This window comes from Arvicanthis niloticus, chromosome 9 (assembly GCF_011762505.2).
Source record: "Arvicanthis niloticus isolate mArvNil1 chromosome 9, mArvNil1.pat.X, whole genome shotgun sequence".
NCBI lineage: Eukaryota > Metazoa > Chordata > Mammalia > Rodentia > Muridae > Arvicanthis > Arvicanthis niloticus.
The window spans coordinates 36,843,382-36,860,848 of NC_047666.1; the positions used below are offsets into that span (position 1 = coordinate 36,843,382).

At 43.5% G+C, this 17,467-nt stretch overlaps 1 protein-coding gene across 4 annotated transcripts in view; it reads right to left on the reverse strand.

Moving 5' to 3' along the window:
* The window catches only part of Frmd4b (FERM domain containing 4B), a 326,911-nt gene that overhangs the window by 43,363 nt on the left and 266,081 nt on the right, over positions 1 to 17,467 (reverse strand). For all 4 annotated transcript variants that reach the window (XM_034511455.2, XM_034511453.2, XM_076940161.1 and 1 more), the window contains 2 exons: positions 2,309 to 2,392; positions 1,048 to 1,113 (listed from right to left, as the gene is read on the reverse strand). In XM_034511455.2, the coding sequence (XP_034367346.1) occupies positions 1,048 to 1,113; positions 2,309 to 2,392 (150 nt within the window). The remainder of the gene's footprint in view (positions 1 to 1,047; positions 1,114 to 2,308; positions 2,393 to 17,467) is intronic.

Sequence of the window (17,467 nt, forward strand, 5' to 3'; positions counted from 1 at the left end):
ACATTAACCAAGTTAAACAGTCAGTGTTTGTCACCATGCAACAAGGACCAAGAGAGGTCAACAGGCTTCTTTTAAATAAGAACCCTTCCTAACGCACACGCCAGCCTGACTAAAATCCTTCAGGGAAACGATCTCTCTATCCTTGCGTCATCCCGGCACTCTCCTCCACACCTGGCCTGGGAAACAGGTACAATAAATGGAAATGTCAAGGTTCAACCTTAGAACTGCTTGGCTTCTACCTTCCACCCTGAGCATCACAGTGTGTTGTGAAACCAAGACTAGTGAAGGAGTAAGAGAGTGAAGAAGACTGTGTCCTCATCAGGGGACAGGCAACCTGCATCCTTGTCTCACTTCTCACACAACCTATGCCACTTGCAGCAGTTCATATGCTTTCTCATAAAGTTACAGCCCTCAGGAGTTGCTGGGTACTGGGACAGTCACAGACTATAGCAGATTGGTTTTCATAGCTTTCAATAACTTAGAAGTTATTATGTCAAGGGAAGAATTCTTAATAAATCAATGGTACCTCTATACAGTCAAAGAATATGGCAGTTGATGGGTGTAGTGGCACTTAGAGTCCCAGCAGCTGGGAGGCAGGGAGAGTCTGGGATTCAAAGCTATCCTTAGCTACTTAGTGAGTTCAGGGTCAGCCTGTGTACATGAGACTGTCTGTCTGTCTGTCTGTCTGTCTGTCTCCCTCACTCCCTCTCTCTTTCTCTAAGTAATGACTATGGTCTGTTCTTGGTAGTAAGAGGAAACAGAACTCCAACAGCAAGTGTATCGTGAGTTCCATGCAAAGTAGAGTCACAAAGTGAATTTTCTTCTCTCTGAAAATGTTGAAACATTTGGCACCATCATTTCTGAACTCAAAGCTAAGTTGCCTTACCTGTGGTCAGAATCACCTCACCATTTCCTGGGTGGCCAACATTTTCTTCCCTGTTACATACTCCACACTGGAGAGCATCTGAACTGGTAACCCCCATGTATAGAATCACAAAGATGTTTTCTTTAAAACTATATTTAGACAAGAAGAAAAATGATACTTACTGGACCACGGCTTGACCCCGAGTGAGACCTTTGATTTTCAAATAATGCTCAATCACTCTGTCCTCACTGCAAAACAGGGAAATAAGCATGGTGACATGCGTTTTTCTGACATCCAGATTCCATTTCTATGTTCTTAGGCAGCCATTGGGAACCTGAGAGGAACTTCCTCACTTGGGAGGCAAAGCGGCATCTTCTGCTGTTTCTGTGGGTTCCCACTTAATCAGCATGTGACCATTTCCACTGTGACCTTTAACTTTTATATAAGTATATGGTCTGCACTCACATTTTAAAATGCCGTTTATTAGGAAAGGAAACAAGATGAAGTTCTCAAATGGAAAACTAATATTCTACATCCATAATACTAGATACAAGGTACAAATAGTAAATGCTAGCTGGAAATCATTGCTAAGGTGATTTTGAGATTAAGACCTATTCTGCTGATGTTGATTTAAAAACAGATATAGTTCAGTTGGTAGAGTTCTTTCCTAGCACACCCGAAACCCTGGGTTCCATCCCTGGTACCACATAAGCCCGGCATAGTGGCCCATGCCTGTAATCCCAACACTTGGAAGATGGAGGCAGAGAAGCCAAAAGTTCAAGGTCACCCTGAGTTATGGAAAAGGGTTCTAGGCAGCTTGGGATGAGACTTTTTTTTTTTCTTAAGGAAAACACAAGTATTTGAGTCTGAATACCATCTGAAATATTCTTTCATTTTGGACACTGTACTGTAGAGAGAAGCCTCTGATCTTACCTGTAAGAGGAGAAACTTAGAAATTTCAGCCTTTCTTCAGCCCCTACTTTACCCTACACTTCAGCTAGCTCTTCAGTCCCACCCTCGGTGTAGCCATGAGACTACAGACATCACTCTGAGATCAATCATTGCCCAACCCACCGCACCTCACCCCCCAGCCTCCCACCCCACCTCACCCCTAGCCTCCCACCCCACCCCACTTTTTTTTTAAAGAAACTTTCATGTAACAGAGATTTGTCCAGAAGTTTCCAGAGTCCGAATCCAGTGTAGGCTCTGTATCTATTTTCACCGTATTATTTGAAAAGTGTTTTCCAGCTTTCATATTCAAAGTTATCAAAATGGGATGTTTTATCATCTTTATTTCATAATTTTTGAGACTAAGTTTACAAGGGGTACAAGTAATTTGAAAGAAAAAAAGTGATTCTCTTTCATCTCCTGCTAGTACTCAGTGCACAGTAGAGGCCCTGACCTCAGCACGGGGCTGTCCTGCACAGGGCTGTCCTGGCTTACCAGTAAGCGAGCGATGGATGTTCCTGAAGCGTTTTGGTTGGAAAGACTGGCAGTGTCTTCAAGTCTTTCCTGGCATTCTCATCGCTGGAAAGAAACAGTGTATTAATATCAGACTGTCACCTGGAGAGACATCCAATCACGCTTTCTGATGAAGGAACCTGAATGGCTATTGTAGGACCTTGGTCCCTGTTACTCACTAGAGACCGCCTCCTATGAGACAACTGCATCAGATACGTTGAAGTCTCCAATACTTTCTGTGAGCATTGATTTCATTATGTAAGTTGAATGGTACTGAAGACATTTTTTATATTTTACATTTACATAGCATCTTTATATTCTACTATACATGTTTCCATGTTGTGGTAGCGTCACCCTAATCACCTCCAGGAGCTCCTGATATTCAGCGTGTTGGAGCATCAGTCTCCACAGGACCACTCACAGACCATCTACAAGTTCTTCAATATAGACATCCCACAATAAAATGGTTTACATAGACACTGCTGTTGTTCCTATCCCTATCATCTTCTGAAGGTCAATAGACCCACACAGCTGGCTTTGGAAAGTTAGTCTCTGCAGAAATCTCTCGAATATAGGACGAAGGGAGAACATGTTTCTGATAAACCCAAAAGAACTCTCACATCACCCACAGTGAACTAAAGTATAGTTGTATACTGTTTGGACATTCTATAATTATAAAACTAGTAATTATAAAAATCTTATAAATTTTTATAATTTATAAAATTATAAAAATGCTATATAAAATGGACAAATTCTAGTGGTCGCAAGAAAGGTGTGGTCTTTGTAGAGAACATGTAATATGAGCCAGTGAGATCTGGACATGTGTTATGAGAGGAACATTTCTCTAGCTTCCCTTGAGTATTCAAGGAAGGAGGAAGCATGATTCTAGAAAGTCTATTAGGTCCTAGGAAACGTACATGAAAAGGTGGGTCACAATCCCAAGAACCATGGTGTCCACACAGTCTTGTCAACTCTGCCCCTCCCCAATGCCCACATCTTCCTCTCTTCCTATCAGCTAAACTTTGTTGAAAGGCTAAGTACTAGGCACTAAGAAGTGCCCTTAGTGGCATTATTGTCCTCGTGTAGGCTGGGTGCCAATCTTCTCATACAGAAGGCATCATTATTCTTTATGTTTTTCTGGTAAAGCTGTGAGATTCAGAGATGCTGGCTCTGTTGGTTCATGGTTACTGTGTAGAAAAGGAACACATTTGAAGTCAGTCTGCTTGGATCCTAAGGCCAGGTTCTTAGCCACTGTGTTCTAACCTTAACTCCCAGCTGTCCTCCTCCCAAGGCGCCATCTTAGATGGCCCTAGAATGCTGGGCATTCTCAACTCTGCAAAGGCACAACCCCTTACACCCTGTGATGGCTAACTTGGTTTGTCAACTTGAGGGGATTTAGAAACACCATGGAAACATACATCTGGGGTGCCTGTCAGGACATTTCCAGGAAGGCTTAAATGAGGAGCAAAAGCCCACTCTGAATGTGGGTGGTGCCATCCCATTGGCTGACGTCATGGACTGATAAAGAGGAAAAAGCCAGCTGACCACCACCATCCACCTCTCTTTGCTCACTGACTATGGAAACAGTGCAACCAGCTGCCACACACTCCTGCTGTCATGACTTCACTGCCATGCCTTCCCCACCATGACGGATGCACCCTCAAACTGTGAGCCAAAATAAACTGATCCTTCTTTAAGTTGCTTCTTGCCTGGTATTTGGTCATAGCAATGAAGTAACTAATACGAATCCTTCCACCAAGTGCAAAGGAAAACACTGGCAAGCTTTAAAACTTACCATTTAGGCTTTTTTTTTTTTTTTTTTCATTAACTTCCCCTATTGCTAACTTTTCTGTGGCTGTGATAAAACACCACGGCCAAGGCAACTTATAGATGGAGAGGTTTACTTTGAGCTCACAGTTCCAGAGGCATAAGAGTCCATCATCACCGTGGTGGCAGAGAAGCATGGTAGCAAGCTCCAGATGTGGCAGCTGAAGCAGAAACAGAGTGCTCACATCTGGAACTGAATGTAGGAAGCAGGGAGTGAACTGAAGATGGTGAGAGTCTTTTGAAACCTTAGTGTTCTCCCGCAGTGACATACTTCCTCTAAGAAGGCCATATCTCTAAGCCTCTTCAAACAGCCACCAACTGGAAACCCAGTATTGAAATGAAATGCCTGGACTATGGGGCTCATCTCATTTGAACCACAGAATTTCCCATAATACTGAAGCACACGAGCCTCCTTGTAGAGGACCGTACATTGGGTTCAGAGTGAATTTCCTTTTGTATCATTCACCTAGACCTCACAGAGCAAGTGAACACCTGTATGATGGCAGGGACCCAAAGAGAAAGAAAAGAGGAAGAAGAACAACAAACCAGAGACCAAAGCATGGTCTCCACCTGTGTGACCACACCTATCCTCCATTTGTGTGGCCCATGCCTACCATTCAGTATTAGATATTTCTCACTCCTGTTACCTAGTTGAAAAGCTTCTCCTTGGGCCTGCAGAGATGGGTCAGTGGTTAAGAACGCTGGCTGCTCTTTCAGAGAACTTGGGTTAAGTTCTCAGCACCCAAACAACAGCACACAATTATCTAGAGACAACTCCAGTTCCAGGGGATCAGACACACTCACCCAGACGTACATGCAGATGAAACACCAGTGCACATACAATTAAAAATATTTGGGAAAAAAAAAAAGAAGAGAGGCTTCTCCTTTGTTTTCTAGTCTTATCTATTCTAGAGATTTCTACAAGAGATGAACTTTCCAAAGATGGTTGGGTGGGCCAATTGCATTTGGAGGATGGTAGGGGGATAACAGAAGAATGGCAGCAATATCTATGTAAATTTTGCCAGATGTTTATGCTGAAGAACTTGAAGTGGGCTCCACATACACTGGATGTGTTTTCCTAAGAGAAGTGTTGAGGCCTACCTAAAGGTGAAAGACTCAGCTCTCTTCATCACTATAGGAAGTAAAAAGTCTCTTGGCTCCTCTTCTTACAGAAGAACAACTCTCTCTACTCACTTGGAAACTAAGTAGTAGCACCTAATCAGATGGACTTCCAGAAAAATCAAAATATACTACAATCCATTTTATTCATACTAAAGGTCAGCTGTCAACTCTTAGGACTATTATTTATTTTCTTAATAATTTCATGCTCTGTTCTTCAACTCCCATACCCTACCTTACTTCCTTCTGTTGATTTTTGAGATCAGGGTCTTGCTATGTAGCCCAGGCTGGCCTCAAGTTCATGATCCTCCAGTCTCTGACTCTCTAATACTGTAGTACCAGGCAGGAGCTACCACCTACCAGGCTAGGACAGAGCTTTTTGCAGTTGCTCAACACCAACAACCCATGCATACTGCTGTATTTCAGATGCAGGTGAACCACAAGGCATATTTTAAGAACCCATGTTCCAAGGTCAGTACCTAGAATTACTTTGTTTTACAGTTAATTTTGTGGCAATGAGACTTTAATATTCTAGAAGTTGTTATTTCTCATCAATTTACCCACTCCCTTGCAATAAGTGTAACATGCATGCCTAATGTGAAAAACTTCCATATAATGTACCCATTGACTTTTAAGTTATAAAAATGAATAGTGTTGGAGAGATGGCTCGGTGGTTAAGAACACTTGTTCTTGTAGCAGACTTGGGTTCAATTTGAAGCACCCACATGGAGGTTCAAAACCATCTGTAATTCTAGTTCCAGAGAATGTGAGACCCTTTTCATAATTCTGAAGGCAGTTAAGTAGGCACACACACATATGCACTCATATACATAAAATAAATGAGAAATAACTTCAAAAAGTTATAAAAATGCAGTCAAGACAAAGGAGAAAAAAGTTGGAGTGGGGGAAGAAAAGGAGGCATTGTATCTACTATTCTGTCCAATAAACTCACAGATGAGAGTAAGTACTAATAGATACTTGGAGCTTTGACTATTTAACATAGCTTTGGTCCTATGTCCCACCCAGAGGCAAGCATCTTAAACACTGAGCTCATTGGTGCTCATCATGGCTGCCAACTTAAGCACATTCTGTGTCTGGCACCTAAACAGAGAAATCACTATGTGTTTCCAATGATAAGTACTGTCTGCTGGAATTTTCGTACATGAATTTTGGTCTCGGAGATGTCATTCTGCCAAAATCTCTCAAGTCTGATTTCTATTCTAGACAGCCAGAACCTCTCCCAGTCATAAAATATGATGTTTATGCTATCTTCCTTCGTTGTAAAATGTGGTGTTGTTAGAAATGCTGGCTGGATAAATCAATACATTTCTAAAGGTTAGTCATGAGCCATCATGCTGAACAATGAATAGTCACTCGTTAAGAGCCTTCTGTACTAATCAATCACAGTGTATGTGGGGTGGCAACTAATACAGACACATTAATAGGAAAGCAGTGTAGGGATTATTTCAAGAGTTTCAGTTTAAAGAGAAGACAGCAGGAGCTGGAGAGATGGTTCATCTATTAAGAGTATACACTGCTCTAACAGAGGACCTGAGTTGGGTCCCAGCCTCCATCTTGGGTTATTCACAACTATCTATAACTCCAGCTGCATGGGATCCAACACCCTCTTCTGAACCCCACAAACACCAGCACTCACATGTGCATAGCGCCCCCCCATAGCACAGAAGTAAAAATATAATATTATTTTTTTTAAAGGAGAGGAGCCAACAGTAAGATGATCATATGCAGAGGCTTTGGACCCATGGACTCAGCCAGCCACGGTACAGATTGAAACTATGAAATCCTGAGCCTGTGCCAAGCACAGGCTGACTTCTCCTGATCATTATGGTGTAAACAATACAGTAGCCGTGACCTACATAACATTTTCATTGTGGTAAGCATAATTCATGGACAGGTGATTCAAAGTAAACAGGAATGTGTGTGGGTTACAGGCAAATACTAGACTACTTTATACAAGGGACTTGAGCGTCTGCAGATTTTAGAAGAAAGGGAGGGGAGATCTTAGAACCAGTTCTTCCTGGACACCAATACACTACTCTGCTTCAGTAGCAAAGCAGAGATGAATCGTGGGGGTGGAGGGTGAGGGTGTGTAAGGCAGTGATTTTATTTATATGGTGCTGTAAAGGAGCATGTATGACCCTGTGCATGTGTTAAGACCTGTAGATTGTCCAATGCTTCTCTGTGGACTTTTATCACAAATGTACCACATGGCTGCAAGATATTGCTATTAGGAGATGTCATGGGTGGGAAGGAGATGAGCTAGAGAGGAAGTCTGCACTCACTGATCAATTTTCCATTAAGTTTAAAGCTTGAAAAAATAGTCTACAAAGAACAAAAAGAAGAAAGAGAACGCCTTTAGGTTAGTGGCTTTCTTTCTTTCTTTCTTTCTTTCTTTCTTTCTTTCTTTCTTTCTTTCTTTCTTTCTTTTTCTTCCACCCCTCTTTCCAAGACAGGGCTTCTATGTGTAGCCCTGGCTGTCCTGGAACTTGCTCTGTAGACCAGGCTGGACTTGAACTCAGAGAGATCCACCTGCCTCTGTATTCTGAGTGCTGGAATTAAAAGCATATGCAGCACAGCCAACTATTTTTCAGTTTGGGGGGATTTTGCTCCTCAGAAGACAAATGCACTGAAGCCTTCTTAGTAGTCACAATTAAGGAAGGATCTGCTGTTGGTATGTTTTGGATAGAGGGCAGAATACTGTTTTACAGGGCACAGTATAGCTTCCAACGGCAAAGAACTATCTCAGGCCATTGTTTATAGAGCCGAGTTTAAGAAACCCTGAATTAAAGGATTACAAAATATCTGACGTTGTTCCTGTGGAATGATCTTGAGGGTGACCTCTGGCCTGTATGTGAATGTTCACATGCAAGCATATACATACATACCAAACACATTAACTTACATTTGACAGAATTACCTGAGACCACTAATGTTGTGATATTTATTAAATAATATTTTTGGCAATGCTGACCACATGGTTGAATGGAAACTACTGCTCACCCTTTGCTGACATTGCTTTCCATAAAGTCAGACTTGGATATAATGAAAGAATGACAATTTTAATCTTTATTTATTTATTTATTTATTTATTTATTTTTAGGTTTTTTGAGACAGGTTTCTCTGTGTAACCCTGGCTATCCTGAAACTCACTCTGTAGACCAGGCTGGCCTCGAACTCAGAAATCTGCCTGCCTCTGCCTCCCAAGTGCTGGGATTAAAGGTGTGCACCACTACTGCCCGGCTGAGGATTTTAATCTTTAATTTTGCCATCCCTGAGGTGTGATCAGCAGTCACATGGCCCAACTCAGGGCAGCATCACACTGTGATAAAGAATGAAGAAGTGCCCACTCTTGCCTGTAGGCAGAAGCAGAAATCCTCTCTCTTCTTAATTAATCTAGTTGGGCCATGCTTAACTGTGTGTTAGTGGCGAGGCTGCCTGGAATGTGTGCTTTTCAGTATGTGGAGCCCCAAACCGAAGGTCTAATAGCATGAAAGGGAGACCGGGTGCTTGGGGAAGGCGATCGATCATATTTTCCTAACCTCAGAGAACTAATTTTCTGATAGACAGGACTGCTGCATGACAATTGTGTGTAAAGGCAAACAAGCAACTGTGCAAACACAAAAGCCCAGTTCTGCAGAGTTTTATGCAAAATATCAGAATTTAACTCAATAACTGCCCTTCATATCAAACATGCCAGCAGGCTACTACTGTTCATTTGCAGGCCCACTGGAAGTTTGCGCGAGCGCGCGCGTGCGTGTATGTGTGTGTGTGTGTGTGTGTGTACACACAGGTGCACACGAGTGTTCTCAACTTAACTTGGCTTCCAGTTTAAGATAATTAACTATCAGTATATATTGTAAGTAGTGTAGGGTGAAAGAGACATGCAAATAATTTATATAAACATGGAATCAGAACTGTCTCAAGGAACACATAGATTCCCAGGAGAGAACACAGACTTGCTTCTCTTTATCTGAAAGACCCCCTTCTGCCAGTTTCAAATCTGAGGTGCTGTGCAGAACACAGAACACACACTCTTCATAACCACGTGATCCGAGTTTCCTACAGAAACTTTACTTAACACCAGGGTACATCTAGAGAGTCATCGCTGATATCAAGGGATACTGAGTTTTGACATTTAACATTAACAACAACAATAAAAGCCCATGAAAGAATCAAAGGAAGAACGAGGCCGACAGTCTGGCAGATAAATGAGGTCAAACTTTCAACAAACTGCTGCCAAGGAGGAATCCAAATGGCCAACAGATAGAAGAAAAATGTTCAACAACTTTAGAATTCCAGGAAAAGCAGATTCATCTCCAGTGAGATCTTGATAAACATCAGACAATCAGACTTTTGAAACCGTGGTTCTATCTAAATTATCTATAGGTAAAAGTCAATGGGAGCTCTGATCCAGGTTTTCATGGGGGTCAATCATTAGTAAGGCCCTTTGGAAATCTGCATACCTAGAAATATACAGACTTGGGTGAGGTTTACACCAGCATTGTTTACAGTAACACACACACATACAGTAAGACATACACACAAGAAAATACATACATACATACATACATACATACATACATACAAATATTCAATAATATGGGCACAAAGTATAATTTAGTACAATGCCTGACTAGCACGTATGAACCCTGGGTTTGATTGTCAACATTGCATAAAGTGGGGGTGGCAGCACATAGCTGTAGTCCTAGCATGCCAGTGGTAGAGGCAAGGAGTGTCAGAAGTTCAAAGTCACCCCCAGTTACATAATGAGTCCTCAGAGACCCCAGAAGCATAAGATCCAGTCTCAAAAACCAAAACAAACAGCCCCTCATGTAATGGAACAGCACATAGCAAAGGAAATAGACTGTAGCTACATATAACATGGATGAATCTGATTAACATGGAGGAAATAAATATCACAGCCTGGTACTATGGTGAATTCCTGTAATCCCAACACTCCAGAGGCTGTCACAGGAGGATTCTAAATTCAAGGCCAGTCTGGACTACCTACTGAGACCTTGTCTTGAAAACAAAACAAAACAAAAACCAACCAACCAAACAACCAAACAACAAACAATTCAATATACAGAAGGTTCAAAGCAAGCAAAATGAAGGCAGACAGCATGTGAATGCCTCTGAGAACAGACATGGCATTGTATTGGCACAAGATGGGGGAGGGGGAGGTGGGAGAAGGGATGGCAAGGGGGAGGGTGTGAGACACATGATGATGACAGGGGAGAGTCCTGGGGGCTGTGTTCTGTGTATGTGCAGTTTCTAATTTGTGCTGTAAATGGCCTGTGCATTTTAACACACTCTTCAGTATAATAGGTCCCACCAAACAGCAAGTGGAGGAAGGAAGGGCTGGGAAAGGATGAGCTCCCACCTATAATGGGAGTGCCATGATGCTAAAGCAAGAAGGCGGAGCCACAGCTGAGAAGGGAATCCAGCAAAGGACCATTATTCCAGAGGGTTAATTCCAATTGTGGTTAGAATTTAGAACCAAACAGGATTTCACGTCTGAGCGCACCACAGTGGCTGAGTGACTATTTGTCCACCCTCCTGGGGACTGGACGCCTGGAACCCAGTGAAGCTTGGAAGTTTGCTTGCAGGGATAGCTAGGGCTAGCCTCAAAGCAGAGGGCCCCTCCCTATGGCTGTCCAGGCAGTACTGTTTATATGAACCTGGATCAACCTCTGAGTGCAGACAGAGGGCTTGAGAGCAGCTGGGGAGGTGAGGAGACCTTCTGGGGATGTCTCTGCCTTTCACTAGCCATAAATCCACTAGTCCTGGCTAGACATTCCTGACCCTGGTGGTGATGGGTATGTGATTACAAAGAAGTACTTGACCAGAACTGTCATGAGGGACTGGTTTCTCAAGCTCCCAGTCAGATAGAAAGCTAAGAGATCTACACTTTGCTCCTCGGTGACTACACCAACAGGCTTCTCTCTGTCATTACAGGGGAATCGGAAAGAACAGACTTGCAGATGAGCAAGATGGCTCATAGGGTAAAGGGGCTTGCTGCCAAGCCTGAAGATCTGAGTTACATGCCCAGACTTGTAGGGTAAAGAACTCAACAGAAGCTGTCCTCTGACCTCCATGCTTGTACTGTGACATGTGTGTACCTATGCACACACGAATACACACACTAAAATAAATAAAATCTGATTTAAAAGAATTTTTAAAGGACAGGCTTACATTTTATCTGATCGCCCAATCTGAGCCCCACTATTGGGCATTCCCGAATTCTCCTTCTATATTCCTTAAAGAAGCTGTTCTGACCCTCCACCGAAGTCATCATTCAAGTAGTGATCTCTCTACACATTCTCAGCTCTTTTCCCTGGGCTTCATCCCATTGAGCTCAGAAAGCCCTGTTGGAATGTGACATCCCCAATCTTTCTTTTCTTTTTCTTTTTTTTCTTTCTTTTATTTTTTTCTAGGAAGCCCCAGGTTGGCAAAACCAAAGCGTGTGCTGAAGCACATGTGTGAGAAAGCCACCCCAGCAACTGGGAGCACCTGCTTGTGGCACACTGCAAGCCACCTGCCATTGGCCGGACTTGGCATGGAAGGGAGTGTCCGCAATTAACAGCACGCACTTGTTAGCACAAAACAATCACTGCTGTTTGTGCTCTGTGTGGGGGGAAAGCCTGGGTTTCTAGGGCAGTTGTAAGAAAACAAAACAGGGCTGGGCACGTTGCTCATTTGGTAGAGCCCTTGCCTAACACGCACCAAGTCCATCGGTTCAGTCTTTAGCATTGTACAAGTCAGGCGTGGAGGCCCACAGAAGTTGGACATCCTGAATGATGTAGCGGATGAAGCCAGCACAGAACACACGGGACCCTCTCCCCTCAAATAAAAAGCTAAAATAGAAAATGAACCAAGGCAAAGCCCAGGCCCTGTCCACATTTTACTTGGTCTATCAGTGCCTTAGCACTTAAGACCCAGAACCAAGGTGCATAAGAAGGTACAAGTTTAAATTCAAGGACCAAGTAGAAATGTCGGCAGAAGCTTCATGTTCCTTACAAAACTAACTTGAGGGGATGGCCAGATGGCTCAGTGGTTTAGAAAGATTCCTGCTCTTCTAGAGGACCAGAGGTCGGTTTCTAGCACCCAGGTTGGGTGGCTCACAACCACCTGTAATCCCACCTCCAGGGGACTCTAGTGCTCACTTCTGGATCCTGTGGCCACACACCTGCACTCATATATGAACATACGTAAGGGTAAATACACATAACACATAAATAAAAACAAATCCTTTCAAAAAGCTAACTTGGAAATGGACCTCTTTTAACATTAACATCTAGCATGCATCTGTGGATTAAATAAAACCAAAACTCTAGTTAATTTTCTTGGTTGAGTTTTCCATGAGAACCCATGCATAGAAACCCAGAACTTGGGAGCCTGAGACAGGAGGCCTGTTACCTGCAAGTGTACAAATACTTAGCAGAAATGAATGGAAGGGCTGCAAGCAGGCCTCCAACTGGGGATTCTATTTAACGCCATGTTCCATGCAATCAAAGACGCACTGTTGGAGAATGGGCCTAACTCCTAATACCTGCTAGTCCTTGGCATAGCCTGGCAGAGGATTTGCTGAGGGGTCCCTTCTTCTCTGTATTAGTTAAAACCCTATACAACCCCTCCAGGTTCCCACCTCTCATGAAGAATGGGAGACGCTTAATAATCCCTAATAGAAAAGTGTACTTTCACGTCTGGCAAATAGTTATAACAGGCGCTAATCAAACCACTGTCTGAGCTGAGGTGTTTAGAGATAGCACCTTATCTAAATTATGTGCTTATTGAAAGAATGTTGGTTACTGCTTAGAAACACAATTTCCCTGACTGCTAGGCAGGTGTGGATAACACCCAGGGGTTAAACACTAAAGGGTATGCACCAGTTTCCTACTGGGCAGACAGAATGATACTCCTCATATCCAATCCTGTGTTGTGGGTGGGGCTGTGGCTCCGTGGTAGTGTGCTTGCCTAGACTGGATGAGGCCTTGGGTGGACTCCCAACTCTGCAAGGTAAGGAAATAAATAAATTCCTGCTTCTTTCAGTAATCTGTGGAATTTGGCCTTCAGTAGTAAACTTGGCTTAGTATCCTCTTCACTTGGACTTGATCCCACGCCCTTCCTTCCCTCTCCCCTTCTCCTTCTCTTTCTTAGATAAGGTCTAAGAAATATATCCCAGGCTGGCATTTATTTGCTAGGAAGACCTTGAACCACTGTGTCCTCCCTCACCTAACACGACCGGCGTGGGCCACCGCAGCCAGTTTCGGCAGTTTAGGAGTCAAGCCCAAGATTTCCCAGATGCTAGGCAAGCACTCTACTCACACAGCCATGTCCCCGGGCCTGCTCAGTTGTATCCATGTCCTAGTTCCTAGAGAAAAATGGCAGGAAAAAATGGCAAAACTCCACCACAATCAATCCCTCACACAAGATGAACTCACACATTTATCGATTTGGCATGGTATGAAGGTGTAATTCATGTTCAGTATTGACCTTTTTCCCTGGCTAGGTGCTACTGAATCTTTCTCATGACGCAGTGGCAAGCAGGAGGGCTTAGTCAGTTATGAAGCCAAGCACAGTAAGCAACCCGTACTGGGTTGCCAGCCTATGATGCTCAGAAAGTTAGGCGTACTAAATACACTCAGGCTCTGAGGACAGAGATATGGCTCAGTTGGCAGAAAGACTGTGGCATGCATGCATGAGGTCCTGGGTTCCGCCCCAATACTGCATGAGCCAGGTGTGGTGGGATACACCTGTAATCTCAACACTTTGGAGACAGGGACAGTCTGATGGGAAGTTCAAAGCCATTCTCGGCTACATAGAGAATCAGAGCCCCGGCTTATCTACTTTTTTAAAAAAATGTCTCCCATTCAAAACCCACTAAATCACCAAGGCAGCAGTCTGTACCTATCAAGTGGGTGAGGAGCCGGTGTAATTGAATCAACACAATACAAAACAGGTTCTATGGGCAGTGACCAGAAACATCTACCCTAAGCGAGAGAATTGACCAGGAGGATTGGCCCAGCCTTCTGGGTGCCCAGCACAGAATGGCAGTTTCAGGAGGCTCTGGATGACCTCCTGATGACACATCATGATGTCATCACTCAATCCCTTAAAGTAGTCTTCGAGGACAAAGGTCCACAGTCCCAGGGTGGCAAAGCTCAGGCCAAACTCTTGGTCCGCAGTCATGTCATAATCGTCACCTCTATTTCACAGATGGGAAAACGGAAAATTAAGAATTGAAGTGACTTAAACTCACAATAAGGACAGTGCAGTTACAGCTCTAGGCATACGTTTTAGCAACTTGGTGTCACCTCTCCAAGTGGACTGAAAAACAGGAAGGGACAGAATTGACAAGCAGAAGATCTTTTTAGCAAGAGACTTCAGATTTCCTTATTCTGGTGTCCTGGATGAATTCCTTCAGAATGTGTGTTCTGTGGGTGGTGACTGCCTGCTTTTATGTCTAGATTAAACAGGATTAATTTAAACTGGATTAACTACATGAAGGATTTGAACATAGACAACAAGACTTAATGTGTTATTCTCCTATCATTTGGTATTTCTCCATGTAAATCAAACCAAACTACAGACTGCATGTCTTTTCATAGCCAAATAAACCAAACTCAGTCAACTTTTGCCATTTTGGGTGGGGAGGGTCTCATGTAGCCCAGGTTGGCCTAGAAACTTGTTATGTAGCTGAGGCTGGCACTGAATTCTTGATCTTACTATGACCATCTCCAAAGTGTTAGGATTACATGAATATATTATTATGTCCAGCTCCAAATTCAGGTTTTTCAAAATTGTTTTATATATGTGACAAAGCCAGACCACAGTTATTTTCAGTGTAGCCTCAAAACAGAGAGTGTAAACTCACCAAGAATCCTGACTCTCAGGCATTCCTGATGCCTAACTTTTATCCTGACACACATGACACAAAAGTACTTATGGTAACATTCCTACTCATTGGCCTATTTCTGTAACTGTTCTAGGGTAGGATGGAGACTGGAGGAAGCAAGTTCATCCGAAGTCAATCCTGAACAAGGATAGACCATGTTCTCTGTAGCCAAGGATGACTTTGAACTTAGCATCTTCATGTCTCTACTTCCCAGGCACTGGGATTACTGGCTTCTGCCACCATACCCAGTTTATGTAGTGCTGGGGAGGGAACCCAGAGCTTTAGGGATGCTAGACCTTCATTCAATTGACTGAGTTTATCCTTAGCTTAAAAATATAGGACCCTTCCCATCCTGTCATCCCCACCAGGTTCATAACACTAATGCTATGGTCCTAGAATCTAATGCTATCTTGTTTTTTTGTTTGTTTGAGACAGAGTTTATCTACATAGCTCTGGCTGTCCTGAAACTCACTACCCTATGGAGAGCAGGCTGGCTTTGAACTCACAGTGATCTTGCCTGTCTCAGTCTCCCCAGTGCTGGGATGAAAGGCATGTGCTACCGTATCCTGCACCATTTCTGACTAATTACTGTAACCAGTTTAGAAAAACTGCTTATAGATTAGAGTCAATTTTGTTAGCTAAAATAACACACTGCCTTCATCTTCTACCTGTCTAGGCCAAAATTTTAAAGAGCACAATTTCAATCAGCCAGATAAGGGAGCAGAACTCACTGGTTCTAGCTCCTGAGTTGACAGAGATGATAAAGAGGCCCAGCCATGTTTGAGGAAGTAGCAAGGCCCCATGGGAACTAGTAATAGGTCCAATCGAGACACAGAGTCGAACCACCAGGTAAGAAGAAAAGTATAGTTCCAAAGAGGGGAAGATGAGGCAGGGAGGGGCTAGGAATAGCCCAGTGGCTGGACAAATGGGGACCCTCCTAAGTCTCCTAAGTTAATAGAGTCTTACCATTATTGGGAGTTCTCCTCCTACCTCAGGTAATCATGTCTCGGTCATACATTAAACCAAATCAGGTGGTAGCTATTTGCAGAGGAAAAAGCCAAAAAGAATTAAGTAGCCATTGTATAGACCTCTGCTGAGTTAGGTTCCCCTTTCATCTCCACAAAAGATCCTTCTTCATGGGGCTCCAGGTGTAAACATTCCTTCTTAGGCTGTCTCTGGTCTCCAGCTTCCTGGAATCTCTCAGCTCTGCCTCCAGAGAACAATTCAAAGGGAAATCTAATCATTGGCTTCTCAGGAATCCAACCTAGGCACGCGCTCCCCTCAGGGAGTGCTCAGCATTGTGCTTATGTGGATTTATTTTTATTCTTTCTTCATATCAACCCAAGGTGGGTGTTATTTCTAATTTGCTGGTAAGCAAACTATGGTTTGAGCCATACTCCAGTCTCCCCCTGTTGTACCAGAGCAGACACAAAAGCAGCTAAGGGGTACCTAGAAAAAGTACCAAAAGACCAGCCAGGCAGCGCTATACCTAATATTTGTACCAATAAGGTTTGGGGTTTAGAACTTGATTTAGGACTAGGGATGAGACTCAGTTGGTACAGTGCTTGCTTAGCATCTTAGTTAGGGTTTCTACTGCTGTGAAGAGACAGCATAACCATAGCTGTCATTGGGGCAGGCTTATCATTCTGAGGTTCAGTCCATTATCATCATGGCAGGAAGCATGCCTGCATGCAGATATAGTGCTGGAGAGGTAGCTGGGAGTTCTACATGGGCAGGCAACAGGAGGAGAGAGTGACACTGGGCCTGGCTTGAACTTCTGAAACCTCAAAGCCTACTCCCAGCGACACATTTCCTCAGGACACCTCTTAATAGAGGGCCTATGGGGCCATTTTCATTCAAAGCACCACACAGAGCACAGAGCACAGAGCACACAGCATGCCCTGGTTTCCATTCCCAGTACTGCATGCATAAACTAGGCCTGGTGATACAGGCCTATAATTGAAGGACTCTTGAGGTGGAGGAAGGTCAAAAGGTCCAACTCAAAACACTTAGCTACACTGAAAGTTCCAGACTAGCTTGGGAGCCATGAATCTCTGTCTCAAAAACAAAACCTCTGAGCTCTACAGCTAAAAAGCACTGGCTGTTCTTCCAGAGAATCTGAGTTCAATTCCCAGCACCCACATGTAGGCTTGCAATCGCCTGTAACTCCAGTTCCAGGGGATTTTGGGCACTAGGCACACACACCTACTTTCTGGCCTCTGCAGACCCCAGTCCGAGCACACTCATGGTACACAGACATATATACAGGCAAAACA